The 20194-nt window shown below is 53.0% G+C and overlaps 1 protein-coding gene and 1 long non-coding RNA gene across 4 annotated transcripts in view; one reads left to right on the top strand and one right to left on the bottom strand.

Annotated features, from left to right (window-relative positions):
* Positions 1-8571, bottom strand: part of LOC143648478 (uncharacterized) — a 22819-nt gene extending 14248 nt beyond the window's left edge. The window contains exons 1-2 of the long non-coding RNA XR_013158563.1: positions 7359-8571; positions 3627-3721 (exon numbers count right to left, since the gene is read on the bottom strand). This is a non-coding gene — a long non-coding RNA (uncharacterized LOC143648478). The remainder of the gene's footprint in view (positions 1-3626; positions 3722-7358) is intronic.
* On the top strand, positions 8531-20194 carry NACAD (NAC alpha domain containing). Of its 3 annotated transcripts, XM_077118572.1 has the most exons (9): positions 8531-8700; positions 9311-9456; positions 12895-18375; positions 18599-18714; positions 18821-18895; positions 19215-19361; positions 19439-19582; positions 19675-19797; positions 19962-20194. In XM_077118572.1, the coding sequence occupies exons 2-9, from the start codon at positions 9390-9392 to the stop codon at positions 19974-19976; spliced, it is 6168 nt and encodes a 2055-aa protein (XP_076974687.1). In that variant the 5' UTR covers positions 8531-8700; positions 9311-9389; the 3' UTR covers positions 19977-20194. The 3 variants fall into 3 exon arrangements, with proteins under 3 accessions (XP_076974687.1, XP_076974697.1, XP_076974676.1); XM_077118582.1 differs by lacking the exon at positions 8531-8700 and having other exon boundaries at positions 9354-9456; positions 18286-18375; positions 19962-20118; XM_077118561.1 differs by lacking the exons at positions 8531-8700; positions 9311-9456 and having other exon boundaries at positions 10056-18375.

Genomic DNA, 20194 nt, shown 5'->3' with positions numbered 1-20194 from the left:
ACCCCTGAATGCCATCGGCCTTCTTGAGTCAAGGTATCTTTACCTGAATGCCTTAGTTTGGATATTTTTATAGCCTTGCCTTAATTTGGACATTTTCCTTGCCTTAGAACTGTAATTCCCCCTTTTAAAAGCCATTCCATTTCTGTATATTTCACAATTAAAAGAAAAAACTTTAAAAAAGAAAACAAGCCATTCCATTTCTGATATATTGCACTCTGACAGCTTTTGCAAACTAAAATAGATTTTTCCACCCTTTGGGCCCCCAAAAGACATGTTATTTCCAAATGCAAAATACATTCATTCCATAACAATATCACAGAGCCTTAAATGATTTCAGGAACAATACAAAGTCAGAAACAGTACAAAATCTCATCAAAGTCAGCTACAGGCATGGTCTGTCCTAAGGCAAAATTCTCCTCTGGCTCTGGACCTGTAAAACACATAACAAGTTATCTGCTGCCAATATGCAAAGGAAGGACAGTCATAGGAAAAATTGTTTCCATTTCCATAGGGAGAAACTGGAAGGAACGCAGTGGGTACTGAACCCAAACATCTCTGAAAAACGCAGGGCGAAGTCCATTAGAGTTCAAAGTCTGAGAGTCACTTATTCTCAGGACTTTGGAAAGCAGCAGTCCCACACTTTCCAAGGGCCTATGCAGTAGCCCAGCTCCCTCCAAATGCAACCTTGGGGGACATTGGGGAGACTACGTTTTTCTCAGATCCACCCTCTCCAAACAAGGGGGCTGCACCCAGGCAGGCTCTCTGCCATCTCTAGGCTCTCTACCATCTCCAGGGCACATGTTAAACCCCTGCAGAACAACATAGAGGCAGGCAGTCAAGCTGTCCCCGGTATGCAAAGAATGAGCTCCACCCTCTCCAAGGCCTGAGGCACAAGTCTTCCTGAACAGTGAGGTGGAAGGCCTACCCTCTGCCTTTGGGGCAAACTCACTCTCTCCAAGTGCTTGGATGGGTCCACTCTCCTGGCCCAAAGTTTCTTGACTTCAACCTCAGCCTCCATGGTTCTGCCTCTGAAGTTATTTTTCCTCCAATTTGTCCCTTTTCTGTCCATTTTAGTCTTGACTGGCAGTGCTTCTGTTTATACAGATCCCACAATACTCTTGTTGGTTTTCTATTTAGTACTTTGGGATCATGCCCATCAGACAAAAGGACTTTCCACAAATCCTTCCTGGATAACTCCATCTCCAGTCACAACTTTTTCTGAAATGGCCTACTGGTTCATGTTTGGTTAAATCCTCATCTGGAGTCTCCCTTTCTGGAAGCCTAGAATTTTCCCGAATATCAATTTCTGGTTTCTTTGTATCCAAGAATTCAGCTCTCAGCTTATCTCTTCCCTGGCACATTTTCCTATAAGCTGCAAGGAGCAGCCAGGCTGTATTTTCCACATTTAATTTGGAAATCTCTTCTTCTAAATATCCAAGTTCATGGCTTTTTAGATCTGCCTTCCATCTAAAACCAGCAGTCAATTTTCACAGATTCTTTGCCACTTTAAAGCAAGATCAGTTTGCAATAACACATGCATCATTTCTGCCTAAGGCCTTATCAGAAGTGTCTTTAGAGTTCACATTTCTACAGTATTTCAAAGCATTCTAGGCCTTCTCTATCAAGCTCCTCACAACTCTTCCAAAATCTTCCCCTTATCCATTTAAAAAGCCATTCCAACATGTTTGGTATTTGCAAACTGCAGCACCCCACTTCTGGTACTGAAACCTGTTTTAGTTTGCAAAAGCTGCCAGAGTGCGAAATACTATAAAGGGAATTTATTAAGTTGCAAGTTTACAGTTCTAAGGTGATAAAAAATGTCCAAATTAAGGCAAGGCTATAAAAATATCCAAAGTAAGGCATCCAGGTAAAGATACCTCAGCTCAAGAATGCTGATGACATTTGGGGTTTCTCTCTCAGTTGGAAAGGCACATGATGATATCTGCTAGCTTTCTCTCCAGGCTTCTTGAATGGCTTGCCCAGGGCTCTGTCCATTCTGTTGGCTCTGTCAGTATTGGTGGCTCTAAAGCTTTTTCCAAAATTGTTCCCTCTTAAAGGGCTCCAGTAAGCAACTCCACCTTGAATGGGTGGAGACATAGCTCCATGGATACCATCTAATGAAAAGTTACCACCCACAATTGGATGGGTGGCATCTCCATGGAAATAATAAAAAAGATCTCACCCAGCAATATTGAATGAGGATTAATGACTTTTCTGGGGTATATAATAGCTTCAAACTGGTGTATATATGATACGTCATTTCTCTTTTACTGCTTTTAGGATTCTCTCTTTGTCTTTGGCACTTGATAATTTGACTATAATGTTTCTTGGTGTGGATCTCTTTGAGTCTATCATTTTAGAGTTCCTTAGGCTTCTTGGGTGTGTATATTCATGTATTTTGTTAAATTTGGGGAGTTTGCAGCCATTATTTCTTTGGATGTTCTTTCTGATCCTTTCTTCTCTTTTGGGGCTCTCGTAATGCATATGTTAGTTCACTTGATGGTGTTCCACATGTCTCTTAGGCTCTGTTCACATTTCCTCAAACTCTTTCCACTCAGACTGAATAATTTCAAGTGTCTTAAGGCTCACTAATTTTTTCATCTTCCAGTTCCAAATTTCTATTGAGTCCTTCTAGGGAACTTTTACTTTGGGTTATTTTGTCTTCAGCCCAGGTATTTCTGTTTGATTCCTTTTTATGATTTCTATCTCTTTATTGAACTTCTTTTTTTTTTCATCTTTCATTTTCCTGATTTCCTTTAGTTATTTGTCTGTTTTCCTTTAGTTATTTGAACATATTTAAGATGATTTTTTAAAAAGTCTTTGTTTGGTATGTCCAAAGTCTGGACTTCCTCATTGATATATTCTAATTATTTATCTTTTTGCTTTGTATAGGCCATCATTTCTAATTCATTGTTTACCTTGTGATCTTTTGTTGTACATTTTAATGTACAGTGGACATTTTAATATTTTAATGTGTTATTTCTGGATTTTAGTCATTGAGATGTCTGTTTACCTTGTATCTACCTAGTGTTGTAACAGAGATTTCCTTGAATGACTGGAGATAACAACAGAGGGATGGGAGAAAACACCATTCCAAGATTTTTTCAGATTGGTCTGAGTGCTGTCCTTCAGAGTTTAGCCCATCTAAGGCACATCCCAAAGCAAAATCATAGTACCTTCCCAGGTCTTTCCTGATCATGCTTCTTGTCCTGGGCATGCATGCATGGCCTTAGGAATTCCCCCATTTACACAAATTTGAATATTCCTTTTCCTTTAGGAAATGGTCTTTCCTTCCAGCCCCAGATGATATCGCATGTTGGAAGGTGTGAAACTGTATATACCCAAGAAAAGATCATGTTCATAAAATGAATCCATTCCTGTGGGCATAGACCTATTGTAAGAGGGACCTTTTCGTTAGGTTATTTCAGTTGAGGCATGCCCCAGGTGGGTGTTAATCCTCTTACTGGCATCCTTTATAAGAGATGAAATTCAGAGAAGCACACTGAGAAGTTGAGAGAGAAAAGACACAGAAAAAGGGACACCGAAGCTCAGAAAGAAAGTCACAAATGGAGCAGCCAGAAGCTGAAAGTAATGAAACATGGGAGAGAAGACACAGCAGATACTACCTGGCCATGTGACAACGGATTGCCAGATCTCCAGCAGCCTGTCTTCAGGAAGAAGTTATCATCCTGTTGATGCCTTGATTTGGACATTCTTGAGCCTAAGAATAGTAAATTTGAAAGCCAATAAATCCCTATTGTAAAAGCCAACCATTTTCTTGCATATTGTATTCTGGCAACTTTAGCAAACTGAAACAACATATTCTAAAACTGGTAATCCTTTGCCCTAGGCAGCTGAGATTTTATTGTTTTGTTTGTTTGTTTGTTTGTTTTACAGCCTTTTAGCTGCCCCTTGAGCTGGATCTATGTGTAGGGCAAGTTCTGTCACAGTGAGCCAGAGACAAGTGTCCTGGTTCAGTGTTTCAGGATGCTATAAGATAGATTGGTACATTTATACATGCATCCCTGGTATATGCATGAGGGTTTTACTGCTCCCTTCAGAACTGGACCAGTGACCCACACAGGAGCAAGGGCTGGTTCCACACCAAATGGGAGGAGGTGGGGGAAGAAAGAACCAGCAAGACTGCTAAAAGGTATTCCTATTAATTTTGGGGGTGTGTGTGTCGATGGTCCGGAAATCGAATCCAGGTCTTCTGCATGAAAGGTGAGCATTCTACCACTGAACCCCCATACACCCTCCCTACAACTTTAAGTTGCCTTTTCCTTGATTCATAGCTTTCTCAATAGCCCTGTGCTGGTTTGACAATAGTGTACTCAAGAAAAGCCATGTCCTTTAATCCTCATTCAGTATTGCTGGGTGGGATCTTTTTTAATGTTTCCATGAAAATGTGACCCACCCAATTGTGGTTGGTAACTTTTGATTAGATAGCTTCCATGGAGACATGCCTCCACCCATTCAATGTGGGTTGCTTACTGGAGCCCTTTAAAAGGAAACCATTTTGGAAAAAGCTTTAGACCACAACCAACAGAGCCAACAGAACAGACAGAGCCCCAGGGAAGCTGTTTGAAGATTCGTGAAGAGAAGCTAGCAGATGTCACCACGTTCCTTTCCAGCTGAGAGAGAAACCCTAAACATCATCGGCCTTCTTGAGCCAAGGTATCTTCCCCTGGATACCTTAACTTGGACATTTTCATAGCCTTGCCTTAATTTGGACATTTTCATTACCTTAGAGCTGTAAATTTGCAACTTAATGAATTCCCCATTTTAAAAGCCATTTCGTTTCTGGTATATTGCATTCTGGCAGCTTGCAAACCAAACCAAGGCCTTAAACTGTTTTCAAGAGATCTGAAAAATGGTTCTGCCAGTTTTTGCTTGTTGTTTAAAACTTTTTTGGGGGGAATAAAGCCCTGGCACATTTCACTCTGCCATTTGGTGACATCACCCCTCTTATGATGTGTTTTGAAGTGAATTTCATTGGTTTTATTCTACTTAGGTTTTTCTCAACTACTTGAGTCTGCAAGTTTATATCTTTTGCCTAACTTGGGAAGTTTCTGCCCTCATTTCTTTGAATACTCTTTTCAGCGCCACTCTTTTTCTCCTTTCCAGTGATACAAATGATGATTTTTTTATCATCATCTCACAGTTTCCTGGGCTGTTCTATTCAATTTTTTTCAGCCTATTTTCTTTGTGTTGCAGTTGAATTATTTCTATTGATTTGCCCATCAATTTCACTGATTTTAGCCTTAGTCGTTCCCACTGACTAATAAGCCCATCAAGTGAATTTTTCATTTCTGTGACTGTTCTGTATTGTTTTATGATTTCCATTTGGTTCTTTTTTTATATAACATCAATTTCTTTGCTGAGATCTTTTCGCTCATTTGTTTCAAAATAATTTGTTACTGCTTGTTGAATCACCTTTTATGATAGCTACTTTAAAATCCTTCAGGTAATTCCAGCACCTTGTTCATCTAAGTGTTGGCATCAGTTGATCGTCTTTTCTCATTCTAGTTGTGATGTTCATGTTTCATAGTATAAAGATGTGCTGGTTTGAAACTGTTATGTATCCCAGAAAAGCCATGTTCTTTTAATCCTATTCCAATCTCATGGGGGTAAACCTATTGTTTATGGTGGGACCTTTTAATTAGGTTGCTTCCACTGAATTGTGGGTGGGATCTTTGTGGTTAAGTTGTGTTCTAGTTTGCTAGCTGCTGGAATGCAATATACCAGAAACGGAATGGCTTTAAAAAAGGGGAATTTAATGAGTTGCTAGTTTACAGTTCTAAGGCCTAGAAAATGTCCCAATTAAAACAAGTCTAAAGAAATGTCCAATCAAAGGCACCCAGGGAAAGATACCTTGGTTCAAGAAGGCCAATGAAGTTCAGGGTTTTTCTCTCAAGTGAGAAGGCACATGGCGAATACAGTCAGAGCTTCTCTCTGAGCTGGAAGGGCACATGGCGAACACGGCATCATCTGCTAGCTTTCTCTCCTGGCTTCCTGTTTCATGAAGCTCCCTGGGAGGCATCTTCCTTCTTCATCTCCAAAGATCACTGGCTGAAGGACTCTCTGCTTCGTAGTGTCACTCTCTCTGAATCTCTCTGAATCTCTCATTCTCCTTTTATAGGACTTCAGAAACTAATCAAGACCCACTCAAATGGGTGGAGACATGTCATCCCCTAATCCAGTTTAACAACCATTCTTAACTAAATCACATCAACCAGGGAGATGATCTCATTACAGTTTCAAATATACAGTATTGAATAAGGATTATTCTACCTTTTAGAAATGGGATTTATATCAAAACATGGCTTTTCTTAGGGGGCATACTTCCTTTCAAACCAGCACAAGTTGTTTCCATGGAGATATAACCTACCCAATTATGTGTGGGACCTTTTGATTAGATGTTTCCATGGAGATATATCTCTGCCCATTCAAGGTAGGTCTCAATCCACTTAGTGGAGTCCTTTAAGAGGGAACCATTTTGGAAAAATGTGTTCAGAACCAACACAGAGATGTTTGGAGATGCAGAAAGAAAATGCCCCTGAGAAAGCCTTTTGATAACCAGAAGCTAGGAGGGAAAGCCAATGGACATCACCATGTGCCTTCCCATTTGACAGTGAAACCCTGAATGCCATCAGCCTTTTCTTCAGAGTCAAAGTTTCTTTCTCTAGATGCCTTAGTTTGGACATTTTTATGGCCTTAGAACTGTAAACTTGTAACTTAATAAATCCCCTTTATAAAAGCCAACCCGTTTCTGGTATATTGTATTCTGGCAGCTTTAGCAAACTTAAACAGATAGATTGATTTTTTTTTTTTTATTGTATCCTGGACATTTGGCCTATTATTTTAGGAGACTTTGGGTCCTATTCAAATCTTATTTTCCAGGAAATCACCTTGTTTAAGTTTAGCATGCAAGTCCTGGCCTACTTTTGTGATTTGTAGTTCCATGACAATTTAATTTTCTGAGTCTTTGTGGTTCCATGTTAGTCTGCTCAGTTTATCTTGTGCCACTGGTCTCTTACTGGTCCATACTGGTGCTGTTTGAAGGAACCAAAGGAACTTCCTCAGGTTGGGCCACCTGGTGCCTCGGGGTTAGGGGTTGGGGTGGCCCTTGGGGATGGAGAGGGCCTTTTTGGTTAGGTGCTTGTAGCAGGATCCCTTTTTCTAGTGCCCCACCCATGCAGTATCTTGGGCAGGAGGGGTAGTATAGCAATGCGCTCCCTTATGCTTCCATTGGCCATGTGTCAGTGGGGCTTCGCATTGCTCTTCTTTACCTGTTCTATCAGATTCATCTGTGTTAGCAGAACTCAAGTTCCATAAGGGAGGGAAAAGTAGCCCACCTGAATGTTCTCCTGTCTGTGGGTGTGGGTCAGGAAATGCCACATGGATCTCTTTCTTCTGTTGGTGGCTGTGGTTAAGGCGCCCTGTCTACTATGCTGTTCCTCCAGTCCTGGAGTCCCTAACCAGTTAGACTTCCTCTTCATTTTTTGAGAGTTCCTTTTTGGTTGTTTCTTGAGTTATTTCCTGAATTTATAGCTGTATTTAGTGGGGAGGAGCAGAGAGTGATAAATCTATGACATCTTGTCCCAATGAGATGCCTCTTAATCCCTCTGAAAATTTTCACACTTATGGGTGACATGATCAGATTTAGTTTCTGAAAACTCAGGGGTGGGTCAATTGTCCAGATGGAAGGCAGTTGCCAGGACAGTCAAAGTTATAAAGGACTCAGCTAACCCAATCGGAGACGGCTCCTAGGCCATTTAGAAATATTTGGGGGGTAAAGATGAATGGAGGGGATATAGGAGGATGAGTCCTGCACTTTGTGTGAGCAGCCAGGATGGATAGATGCATGGCTGGATTCCCACTGTGAGAATGCAGACATTCTGCTGGGCTTGGTTTAGACGTGGAGGATGTGGTACCCGATGTGCCAGGGCAGAGATGCCTAGGAGGCAGCCAGATGAGTGTCACTGACTCCGGTGGGCCAGGATCTTGGGGGTGTCAGAGGGCAGTCCCTGGCTTCCTGAGCTGCAGAGCAGAGCCAGGATTGCAGGATTGCAGGATTGTGAGGAGCAGGAAGCTTACTCATTCCCTAGACAATGGAGTGTTCTGATTCCGGTCTCTCACCCTGGTCTGTGGGAACAACATTCCATTCATCTGTCTCCTTAGGGCCTGGCACAGGGTAGGTACTTAGTGAATCTGGGTGGTGGGGCAGGCTGCGTGCTGTGTAGAAGCAAATAGAGCATTTTCAGGAAGGCAAGGGAAAGAGTTTTTATTCTTGGAGTCCATGGCAGTGGCCGTCAAGACTGGAAAAGGCGCCTTCCTTCTCTTTTCCTCTCCCTACCTGAAGAATTGAGGGGATGGAAGGATAAGACCACTTGCCAAGCTACAGAGATCTAAGCGATGGAAACCCAACCCCGGCCCAGGGCGCTGATCTTAGGCCGCCTTCCCTGGCCCGGCTCCCGCTGGCTCTGTTCCTGGTTGCCGTGGGGACAGAGACGGTTTCCATGGAGACCGACGAGGATGGACCAGCCAATCGCATCAGAGCCCCGCCCGCTCCGGCTCACCTGTTGGATGGTTGTGGCTGAAGTGGCCCCCACCTCCCCCGGCCTCCGCGCACACCCCCTGCACAGTCAGCAAAGCGGAAAACGGCCCCAGCCCAGCCCGGAGAGCCGGGGAAGCAGGGTGAGGCCGCCCCGAGGCCGCTTGCTTCCCGAATCTCCATTACCCAGGCGGTCGCCGGAGGGCTGAAGGGGTCTGCTGAGTCGGCCGGGGCCGGGGGGTGGGGGTGGGGTGCGGGGGTCAACCCCTCCTCCAAGGCCTCAGGCTCTCAACTCCAGAGCTCCAGCGCCCCCTCCTCCACGTGGGCCCCGCCCGCTCGGACCGCAGGTTCTCGGTGCCGCGTCCTGCCTCTCCCCCCGCCCGGTCGCGGGGTGACGCCATCCTGGGTGCGGGTCCCAGCCTTCTAGCTCCCCCCTGCAGCCCCAGCGACCCCTCCCGAACTCCCTTGGTTCTCCAGGCGTACCCACGCGCAGCGCCCCGGAGCTGCAGGGGGCGGGGGGGGGGGGGGGAGGAGAAGGGGAAGGAGGGAGGGATGGAGGGGTAGGGAGGATGCTGTGGAGGGGGAAGGGAAGGAGGGGGAAGGGATGTTGGGAGGGACAAGGAGGAGAGGATGGACACCCCCCACCCCCCGCGGCCCGACTCCGCAGTGCCTGGCACGCCCGCGCACACGCTCACTCGGGGCGGCGGGCGGGCGGGGCGGCTGACGTCACCGCTGACCCCCTCCTCCCGCCAGCGGAGGGGCGGCGGCCGCGCAGGCTCTGCCGGGCGGCCGCACCGACGGACCCACGGACGCACGGGCGCACGGCCAGGCCATGCCCGGGGAGGCTGCCCGCGCTGAGCTTCTGCTGCCGGAGGCGGGCGGCCCCGGCCCCCGCACAGGTGAGGGAGGTGGCTCCGGGCCCGGGCGGGGAGGCGGGTGGTCGCCGGCGGGGCCGCAGCCGTTGCTTACCTGTCGCACCCTGCTTTCTCCTCTCCATCCCTTCCCTGTCCTTCCCCCACCCCCTTCTCGCGGTCCCTTAACCGGTCGTTTCCGCGCCGCGTCCTTCTCTCCACCTGAACCTGCAGCTCCCTCCCCTCCAGCCCTCTCTCTGCGGGACTGCGGGGAAGGTAGGAGGGAGGGGGCAGGGGGTGTCTTCTGGGGGCACAACAGATAGGGTGCAAGGCCCTGAGGACCTTCTGGCCTGGGCGCTCCTGGGACTGGGAAGCCTCAGAGAGCTGGGCATCCGGGGCCTAAGCTCCCGGCCGGGTCCGTTGTCCCGTCCCGCGGGGTAGTGGATTGAGTCGGGTTCAGGCCTTTGGGGGCCAGGGGGCGCCGCGCCCTATTGTCTACCAGCGGGATCCAAGGCTAGCGGAGGCTCTGGGAGCCTCTGGGAGGCAGGAGCGCCTGTCCATGTCCGTGAAAGCCGAGCCGGCGTATCTCCAGCCACTCATGGGGGTTGGGTTGGGGTGGGGTGGGAGCAAGAAGCCAGGAAGGGGTTCTGAACTGCAACCTGGCACCGTTGGGGTCCCTCTGAGATGCCCAATGTCCCCACCTCAAAGGGACCCACGAGGAGGGCAGGAGGCTGTGGCTGGACTGGTCAAGGCTCTAGAATCAAGAAGAGGGAGCAGGCCTGGAGTTTGAGTCTGGGGAATCCAAGACGGGGGAACTAAGGGGACAAGTTGTGGAAGAAAAGGAAGAAGAGGGTCTGAGATGTCAGGAGACATTAGGGGAGGGGCTGCAGGAGAAGGAGGAGCAAGGCCTGGAGGACAGTGGCCAGGGTGTGCAGTCAGTCCCAGTGTCCTTGGACAGGCTGTGTCACAAGTGTTGGAGGAGGCTGATGGGGTCCGTCCCGGGTCTGGGAAGATCAGAGCTGGGATGGTGTCCCTTAGAGGTTGGGAACATGTGTGAGGTGGTGCCCCCAAGCCAGTCAGGCCCAGGGATAGCCAAGGGTACCCTGCTCAGTGGGCAAGAAATCAAGAGCTCTGGGCCCCGGGGATGGAATCAGTGTTGGGTCCAGGGACCAGGAAGGTGCCATAGGCCACCCAGTCCCCACATCCCATAAAAGCGAGGTAGGGGGAGGGGGGTGGGGTCTCGCAGTGCAGGCCGGGAATCCCCTGCTCTGGTCTCATTTGTTTGGTGACCTTGAACAAGTCACAGAAAACCTCTGACCTTCGGTTTCTCTTCCATTCTAACCTTGGCCCAGCTCCACCTCTCTCTGCCCCAGGACACAAAGGAGCGGCTGGTGGGTCAGCGCCAATAGCCCAGCCTCCGGGTACCCAGCACCGCCCTGCGTCCTCCTCCCCAGCCACACCCACTCCATGGTGTTGAGTTTCGGTCCCGCCCCAGCGGACCTAAAGTACCTGTTTCTCTCGCCATCCCCTTAGCTGCCTGGCGTCGCAGCTTCGCAGCCCCTGAGTGATAAGTGTGGCCAGCCCCCGGGCACAGAGCTCTGACCCTGCTGAGGGCCAGCTTGGCAGGAAGGGTATCACCCTTCTTAAGTGTCACCTCTCTTCTGGGCAGATATCCTTCCAGTGGGCTTGGACTCTCTTTTACCGATGTGAAAGCAGAGGCAGGGAGAGATTTTGTAATTTAGGAGCCTGGTGGAACAGGAACTGGATCCTGGCCTGTCTTAAGCCTCCTCTAACCCGACAGCCCAGAAGAGAACTTAGCCTGTAGCTCCCCTCCCTCCCTCTCTCTGGATCAGGACCCCCGGTTAGCTCTGGGGACAGTAGGAGGGCCTTCAGTGGATGCTCCAAACGGAAGTGCCTTCTGCATGAAGGTGCAGGTGGGCGGAGAGGGGCTACAAGGCGCCCCTTAAATGAAATGTCAGACGACCATTAACAGTGAGGCTTGTTAGCATTTGGAACACAGAAAAAAAAGCTTGCGAGGTAATCTGGTGTGAATACAACAAAATTCAAAATCAAAATACTGTGATCTTGGCTATGATAAAATACAGATGTGTAAAAGACCAAGAGGCAAAAAGAAACAAACAAAAACCGCAGGGGTTCGGGTTGTGGTGCAGCTTGAAAAGGCTTTCTTCTACTTTCTTGAACTTCCTAAATATTTTCTGATGCTTGCATGTCACGCCATCTCTCTGGCAAAGGTGTTTACTGAACATCCATTCTGTGGGGCACTGTGGCTGCCACTGGGTGAAAAAGCCTGGGTGTTGCGGTGGGGCCGCCTGGGACCCAGAGTGGGGCAGACAGACAGGGGTGGAGCTCACAGCCCCCCACATTCCCCAGACAGAGAGTGTAGCAGCACCAGTTGGTGATGGGATTGTGCAGGAGGAGGGTCAGGATGGGGTTGGTTGCTGCTTTTCAGAGAGGACTTGGGCCAGATGCTCCCGCTGCCCTGGGAGCAGATACCTGGCAGACCTATGCCTTTCCCTCTTTCCCCCACAGGAGGGGTGGTCGGCACTGCCTTCCAATGCATTGCCTCTTTCAGTGGCTCCAGCCCAGTCTCAGTGGGACCTCCCTACCACCCATCAGGAGACTTACTGCATGTAGGGGCTGTGCCTTCCTCTTCTCCCCATGCCAAAGGGACCAGCCTCAAGGAAGGACCTTGGGCCCAGCTCTAGGAGTAGGGCTGGGGGATGGCCCTGAGAGGCCCTTACAGGCTGAGGTGTAAGGCTAGATGGTAAGGAAAGGAGTGGGAGGAGCCAGAGAGAGGAGGCTCACATCCCATTTGAGCAGGTATCCATGAGACCTAGAATGGATAGGTTTACAGAGCTGGAGCTGGAGTGCAGGACTCCCACCCCTGGGCTAGGCCCCTTGTTAGGCAGCAAATCTAACGGGGATGTCCAGGCCAACAGCTGGCTGCCCAACAGCTTCAGAGAGCCCAGGCACCTCTCCTTCGAAGCCCAAATAAATCCCACCACCTGGAGGCTCAGCATAGATGATTACATTAACAGGAAACCAAAAGTCCATCTCTAGGGAAGATGGAAAAGCAAGTTAGAACTTTCTTGAAGCCAAAGGGCAATTCCACTTATAACACACAGCGAAGGTGCCTCCAGGCCATCTTTCCCCTACCTTACTCCCAGACTCACAACCCTGAAACCAGTTCTCATTGCTTCCTCCAAACTCTTATCCATCCTTTCCTCAAAGTCAGCCCATACTGCTTCTGCTCATCCCTGACTTCCCAGACCAGCTCTCCTTTGCAATGTCAATCATCTTATCTTTGGCCTCCCCTTGTCCTGTGCCTGTTTCTCATCTGAGAAAGGGGAAGGCAGATTGGCTTTGACCTTCTGCTTCTCCTTGATATGGCAAATGCTTTGGAGATGCATCTGGAGGCTGCCCATGGGCCCTGGCCCACTCACATATCTTTTTCTGTCTCCTCAGACTTGTCCTGTGATGCTGCAGCTGCCACCACCCCAAGTGGGGACCAGCTGGAGCACTGTGCCCTGTCTCCAGGCCCCAGCCCCTTGACCCTCACTTTCCTGCCCAGTAAGCCAGGTGCCCGGCCCCAGCCTGAGGGAGCCAGCTGGGATGCAGGGCCAGGCCATGCCCCATCTCCCTGGGCAGTCCCGGCTGAGGGCAGCCCGGGCCCAGCGCTCCCCGAGGCTCTGCCTCTGGAGGCCCCTCTCCCAGCCACCCTGGAGCCACGGATTGTGATGGGCGAGGAGACCTGCAGGGTTCCCCCATCACCGGGGGCAGCCCCGCCAGAGCTCAGGGACTGGGAGGATGGGCACACGGACCTGGACCCACCCCCCGACTTGTGTTCTCAGGGTGACCCTCCTGTGCCTTGCCCTCGCCCAGACCCTGATTCCTACTTCACGCCACCATCTACCCCTCCCAAGGCCACCACCTATGCCCTGTTTCCAGGCCACAGTCCCCCCAGGGAGGCCTTGGATACAGAGGCCGAGCTGCTGCGGGACTCACCACCCACCTCGCCCTCGGGCTCCTATGTCACGGCTGACAATAGCTGGGCCTCCTCGCCCTCCTGCTCCCTGAACATGCTGGCAGCAGCCGAAGGGCTGGACTTGGCCTTGGGCTGGAGCCTGTCCTCCCCAGAAGGCGGAGCTGAGGAGAGGGAGCCCTGCTCAGCCACGCCCACGAGCCCAGCCTCCTCTGCATCCAGCCTGTCCGCTGACAGCAGCCTTTCCTGGGGCCAGGAGGAGCATTTCTTTGACCTGGACTTTCTGGCAAATGACCCGATGATTCCTGCCGCCCTCCTGCCCTTCCAGGGCAGCCTCATTTTCCAGGTGGATGCCATGGAGGTCACGTTGCTGCCACAGGAGGAAGAAGAGGCTGTGACCCACTCCCCAGGGGCAGACCTGGCAGGGGAGAGTGAGGACGACAGCACGTCCACGTCCTTCCTGCAGTCCTTGTCGGACATGTCCATCGTTGAGGGGATGGACGAGGCCTTTGCCTTCCGGGATGACACCTCGGGGGCCTCTTCTGACTCCGATTCTGCCTCCTATGCTGGGGCAGAGGATGAAAGGCTGTACAGTGGTGAGCCCCACGCCCAGCCTGGTGCCCTGACCCACGGAGGTGTTGGTAAGGTAGAGGAGAGCCACGGAGAAGGGGCTGAGGGACTGCAGACACGGAAGATGGCCCTGTCCTTGGGCCAGGGGGTGGCTGCATTGGTGCCTGCCCCTCGAGTCTCAGAGGGGCAAGTGCATCTTACCACAAACCAGGAATCGGCCGTGAAGATGACAACGGCAGAGGTTATCGAGGAGGGCTTCCTTTGGGGCCAGGAGTCAGCTGGCATGCTAACACCTCACACCTTGCAGGAAGAAGCAGGCCTTGATGGAAGCCCAGAGCCTGTTGCCACAGCAGCCCCTCAGGCATGGAAGGAGGACACAGGATCCATCAGAGGACTGGCCAGTGTTGCCGGAGCAACACCTCAGTCCCAACAGGAGACTGCGAGCTCTACCTTAGGCCAGGAGATGATGGTTACAGAAACAACTCAAACCCTGCAGGAAGAAGTGAGCCCCAAGTTGTACCCAGATTCTCCTGAGATATCAATGACACTTTGGAACCTGAAGGAAGAAGATGACCCAGGTCTCCTCTCAGGCCAGGAGTCCATTGCAACAGCAACACCTGTTCCTCAGCCCAGAGAAGTAGACCACATTTTACCCCAAGAGTTTGTTTCTTCAGCAGTTCCTCTGACCCCACAAAAAGAAGCAGACTTCATCTTGTACCAGGAATCTGTTTCTATGGCAATGCCTCTGCTTCTGCAAGATGTCAGTCTCCCCTTAGGCCAGGAGGCTGTTGCTATGGTAACCCCTCCGGCCCTGCAGGAAAGTAGCTGCACTGGAGGGACAGAGCCCGTGACTTCTGCGGTAGCTCTGGCCCAGCAGGAAGCAAGTGTGACCTTAGGACTAGTGCCCGCTGCTGAGTCAGTAGCCATGGTGAGTCCACCGCCCGAGAAAGGACCAGCAGACCTTACTCTGGACCTAGAAAGGCTAAATTTGGACCAGGTTCAGCAAGATGAAGTTGGTCTCATCTTAGACTTGGAGCCAGGTGCAGAAGCAGTGACAGCTTGGGCTACATGGGCAGATGCAGGTCTCCCTTCTGGCATGGAAGCCTCAAACTGCCCAGAGCCTGGATCTGGATGGATAGAGGAACAGGTAGCAGAGGACCTCTCAGTGCCCACCTGCCTGCAGACAAATGATGGGACTGGGCCTCACTTGCCGCTGGAAGAAATCTCAGAGCCCCCAGAGCCTGGATCTGGCCTGGAAGAGGAGACAGTAGCAGAAGACCTCTCAGAACCCACCTGTCTGCAGACAGATGATGGAACTTGGCTTCACCTTCATCTGGAGGAAACCCCAGAATCCCAAGAGCCTGGATGGGGAGAGGAGGAGGGGGTAGCAGAGAGTCTTTCTGTGTCTACCTCTCTTCAGGGAGATGATGGGTCCAAGCCCCACCTACTTCTGGAGGAAGCCCTGGACCCCCCAATACCTGAATCTGGATGGAGAGAGAAGGGGGTAGCAAAAGACTTCTCAATACCCACCTACCTGCAGACAGATGAAGGGTCTGAGCCCCACCTGCCCCTGGAGGAAATCCCAGAAGCCCCAGAGCCTGCATCTGGCCCGAGAGAGAAAGGGGTAGCAGAGGACCTCTCAGCACCTACCTGCTTTCAGATAGATGATATGACTGAGCCCCATATGTCCCTGGAGGAAGCTCTGGACCCCCCACTACCTGACTCTGGATGGGGAGAGAAGGGGGTAGCAGAGGGTCTCTCAGTGCCCACCTACCTGCAGACAGAGGAAGGGTCTGAGCCCCACCTGCCCCTGGAGGAAGCCCTGGACCCCCCACTACCTGACTCTGGATGGGGAGAGAAGGGGGTAGCAGAGGGTCTCTCAGTGCCCACCTACCTGCAGACAGATGAAGGGTCTGAGCCCCACCTGCCCCTGGAGGAAGCCCTGGACCCCCCAGTACCTGACTCTGGATGGGGAGAGAAGGGGGTAGCAGAGGGTCTCTCAGTGCCCAACTGCCTGCAGACAGATGATGGGTTGGAGACTCACCTGCCCCTGGAGGAAGCCCTGGAACCCCCAGAGCCTGGATCTGGCCAGGGGGAGGAGAGAGTAGCCGAGGGCCTCTCATTGCTCACCTGCCTGCGGACAGATGATGAGACTGGGCCACACCTGCCTCAGGAGGAAGCCCTAGAACCCCAAGAGCCTGGATGGGCAGAGGAGGAGGGGGTAGCAGAGGGGCTTCCAGCACCCACCTCCCCACAGAGAGATAATGGGTCTGAGCCCCACCCAGCCCTGGAGGAAGTCCTGGACTCCCCAGTACCTGACTCTGGATGGGGAGAGAAGGGGGTAGCAGAGGGTCTTTTAGTGCCCACCTGCCTGCAGGCAGAAGATGGGTCCAAGTCCGACATGCCTCTGGAGGAAACCCAGGGTCCACAAGAGCCTGGACAGGGAGAGGAGAAGGAGGGGGTAGCAGAGAGTCTCTTAGTGTCCACCTTCCTTCAGGGAGATGATGGATCTGAGCCCCACCCATCCCTGGAGGAAGCCCCAGACCCCCCAGAGCCTGGATGGAGAGAGGAGGAGGGGGTAGCAGAGGGTCTCTCAGTGTCCATTTCCCTGCAGGACGATGATGGGTCTGAGCCCGACCTGCCCTTAGAGGAGGCGTCGGACCCTCCAGAGCCTGGATCTGGATGGAGAGAGAAGGGGGGAGCAGAGGGCCTCTCAGTGCTCACCTGCCTGCAGACAAATGATGGGACTGGGCCTCACTTGCATCTGGAGGAAGCTCAAGAGCTCGGACAGGGAGAGGAGGAGGGGGTAGCAGAGGGTCTCTCAGTGCCAACCTCCCTTCAGGGAGATGATGGATCTGAGCCCCAGTTACCCCTGGAGGAAACCCTGAACTGCCCAGTACCTGAATCTGGATGGGGAGAGAAGGGGGTATCAGAGGGTCTTTCAGTGCCCACCTGCCTGCAGGGAGGTGATGGGTTCGAGCCCAGCCTGCCCCTGGAGGAAGCCCTGGATCCACAAGAGCCTGGACAGGGAGAGGAGAAGGAGGGGGTAGCAGAGGGTCTCTTAGTGTCCACCTCCATTCAGGGAGATGATGGGGCCAAGCCCCACCCATCCCTGGAGGAAGCCCCAGACCCCCCAGAGCCTGGATGGAGAGAGGAAGAGAGGGTAGCAGAGGGTCTCTCAGTGTCCACCTGCCTGCAAGCAGATGATGCGGTTGGGTCTCACCTGCATCTGGAGGAAGCCCAGGATGCACAAGAGCCTGGACAGGGAGAGGAGGAGGAGGTAGCAGAGGGTCTCTACATGTCTGTCTCCCTGCAGAACGATGATGGGTCCGAGCCTCACCTGCCCCTGGAAGTGACCCCAGAACCCCCAGTGCCTCTGGGAAAGGAAGGGGTAGCAGAGGGTCTCTCAGTGTCCACCTGCCTGCAGACAGGTGATGGGTCTGAGCCCCCCCTTTCCCTGGAGGAAGTCTCAGCTCTTCCAAGTGTGGAAAGCAAAGACCAGAGGGGCGGAGGCCCCAAGTCAACTGAGCACAGAACTGTACCCAGATCCAAAGGTTCAGGGAAGACTCGTGGGAGCGGCAGCCGGGAGACACGTCCCGCTGCCTGCCCTGAGCCCTGCCAGGTGTGGCCCCTGAGTTCCCTGGAGAAAGGAAGGGGCCTGAGGGCAGAGGCAGCCCAGGGGTCCAGGCATCCTGCCTCTGCGGTCTCAGAATCCAGTCTGCGCACATGCCCAGAGCCTTTAGCAGGGACCACCCCCACGCTGGGCTGGGGCTGCCCCGAAACACCTGCTACCATGTCTCCACCACCAGCTGGGGGTCTGGAGTCTGTGTTCAGCACTGAGGACAGAGAGGGGACAGGCCTCAGAGGCCCTGAGCTTGGCTCGAACAGTGAAGAACGGAATGTGGCAACATCCTGTGTCCTTGAACACGCCCCCTCCCAAACTCCAGAGATCCCTGCCCAGGACCTGCCCATCACACCCCAGGACAGGACCCCCAGTTCTGACCACCCCACCCCCGGTTTCCCCACCAGGGCAGCTCCTCCTCCATCTCTGCCCCCTGTCCCCTGCCTTTGTCAGGGCCCCAGAGAGGACTCTGGTGATGAGTCCTCAGGCTCAGCAAGCCCCCAGCAGCTCGGGGCAGAAGCTCAGTGGGCAGTGGCTGCTGTCTCAGGAAACCTGGTGCCTCCTGGGGCTGGGCAGCGGGCTAGCCTTTCGCTCCACCCTCCCCTCCTCAGTCCCAAGACAGCCCCCTTAGGGGGTGCCCATGCCAAAGACCTGGCCTCTCATATCTCCCCCCACTGCCAAGTGCCTCCTGGTTCTGGGCCCCGAACCCTGGCCAGCCCTCCCGGGCTCCCAGCCACTGCACAGCAGGAGGACCTGGACTGCCTGGAGGAAGGTAAGGGGATGGGTGTGTGGGGACTTTGAGCCTGCTGTCCGGGGCTGGAGGATGGGGTGAGGGACAGGAGGGGTGAGAGGCAGGGGCTAGGCAGACCCAGACCTCTGGCCCAGGAAGAGGAGATGATCATCTACCATTGGGCCTCTGAGGTGCAGCCAGGGGGCAGGGCCCAAAGCCTCAATGTCCTCACACCTCTTCTCTTGACCCCCTCCCCACCCTGTAGACTCGCTGCCTGCCCAGGGCTCCGGCCAACATTCGGACAGCCTTGCAGAATCTTCGGCTCCCGAGCTGGAGGAGCAGGACCTGTCAGCACCTCGGACAGAGCCCTGCCCACCCCAGGTGGGCCCCAGGCCCCACCCTCCACTCCGGACTGGGGAGGACCTGAAGAAAAGGGTATGTGGGCTCCACTGCCCCCTGATGCTCAGGCCCTGTGACCTTTCCCCAGGCCCCAACAGCAGGCAGCAATGAAGAGGCCATCGCCAAAGCCAAGCAGAGTCGCAGTGAGAAGAAGGCCCGAAAGGTGAGTGAGCAGGGTGAGAGCAGTCCCACGTCAGGACAGGTACTGGCCTCACCAAGAGCTACACCCAACTACTTAGGTGGTCTGAAGTACCATGGTGGGGGTGGGGTGGGGTTCCCTTAGGCGAATGGAGTGCCAGGCCCTCACACCCCTTGTGAACCAGCTCAGGCTGGAAAGAAAGTCAGGCCAAGGCCAGCCCTCTCACTTGAGATAGGAGGAGTGGTGACAGCTTCCTCCTTCCCCCGGGCAGTCTGCAGCCCCGGCTCCCCTCTGCTCCTCACCCAGGGGCGAGGCACAGGTCTGAGTTCCCTCTGCCCCCTAGGCTATGTCTAAGCTGGGCTTGCGGCAGATCCAGGGGGTCACCAGAATCACCATTCAGAAGTCCAAGAACATCCTCTTTGTCATCACTAAGCCTGACGTCTTCAAGAGCCCAGCTTCTGACACCTACGTCGTCTTCGGGGAAGCCAAGGTCTGTCCTTGCTGTGATAAGAGAGCAGGAGGGGGGCGAGGGGCTCCCCCTGACATGCCTGCCTCCTGTGCCTGCAGATCGAGGACCTGTCCCAGCAAGTGCACAAAGCAGCCGCTGAGAAGTTCAAGGTGCCTGCGGAGCCCTTGGCCCTGGCCCCCGAGTCGGCACCTGGGCCGCAGGTGAAGCAGGAGTGCAAGGAGGAGGAGGAGGAGGAAGAGGAGGTGAGCTGAGAGTGGGGAGGGGTGGGAATCTGCCTGGGTGGCTTGGCAGCCCCCTGACACCTCCTGCCACTTTCCCATCTGTTCCCTTCCAGGTGGACGAATCGGGGCTGGAGCTGCGAGACATTGAGCTGGTGATGGCTCAAGCCAACGTGTCGAGGGCCAAGGCCGTGCGGGCCCTGAGGGACAACCACAGTGACATTGTCAATGCCATCATGGTGAGTGCAGGCCAGACCCTTTCCAGATGCAGTGGGGACCCCGACTCCCTCTGCAGGCTGGGTCAGCCTCCCCTGAAGGCCTCAGTGGAAAGGCCTGCTGTCAGGTCTGCTGTAGGGACTCCCTTGCGCCCTGACTTTGATGTTCCTTTCTGTGTTTCCTACAGGAGCTGACGATGTAGCACCACGTGGCCAGGCCTCCCAGCTGCATCCTCCCATCCCTTTCCTTTCCCCACTGCTGCTCAATAAATCTGGATTCCTTACGGCCTCCTGAGGCTCCTGCCTCCAGCCTATCCCAGAGTGGGGCCTCACTGCAAAGCGTGGGGTGGCCATTCCCTCCTCGCCCACTCCCCCACCCTCCCCCACATCAGAAAAGAACGTGGGGTCAGGGCTCCTGGCC

The sequence above is a fragment of the Tamandua tetradactyla genome, chromosome 1, assembly GCF_023851605.1.
Source record: "Tamandua tetradactyla isolate mTamTet1 chromosome 1, mTamTet1.pri, whole genome shotgun sequence".
Lineage (NCBI taxonomy): Eukaryota > Metazoa > Chordata > Mammalia > Pilosa > Myrmecophagidae > Tamandua > Tamandua tetradactyla.
This window is presented reverse-complemented; position numbering and strand designations above follow the sequence as displayed.

Excerpts from the sequence above, each read along its gene's own strand:
- NACAD (XM_077118561.1), top strand. The coding sequence starts at position 12,816 with ATGGCAAATGCTTTGGAGATGCATCTGGAGGCTGCCCATGGGCCCTGG. Across the intron at positions 18,715-18,820 it reads CAGAGCCCTGCCCACCCCAG|GCCCCAACAGCAGGCAGCAA; the intron begins GTGGGCCCCAGG and ends ACCTTTCCCCAG. Across the intron at positions 18,896-19,214 it reads GTGAGAAGAAGGCCCGAAAG|GCTATGTCTAAGCTGGGCTT; the intron begins GTGAGTGAGCAG and ends TCTGCCCCCTAG.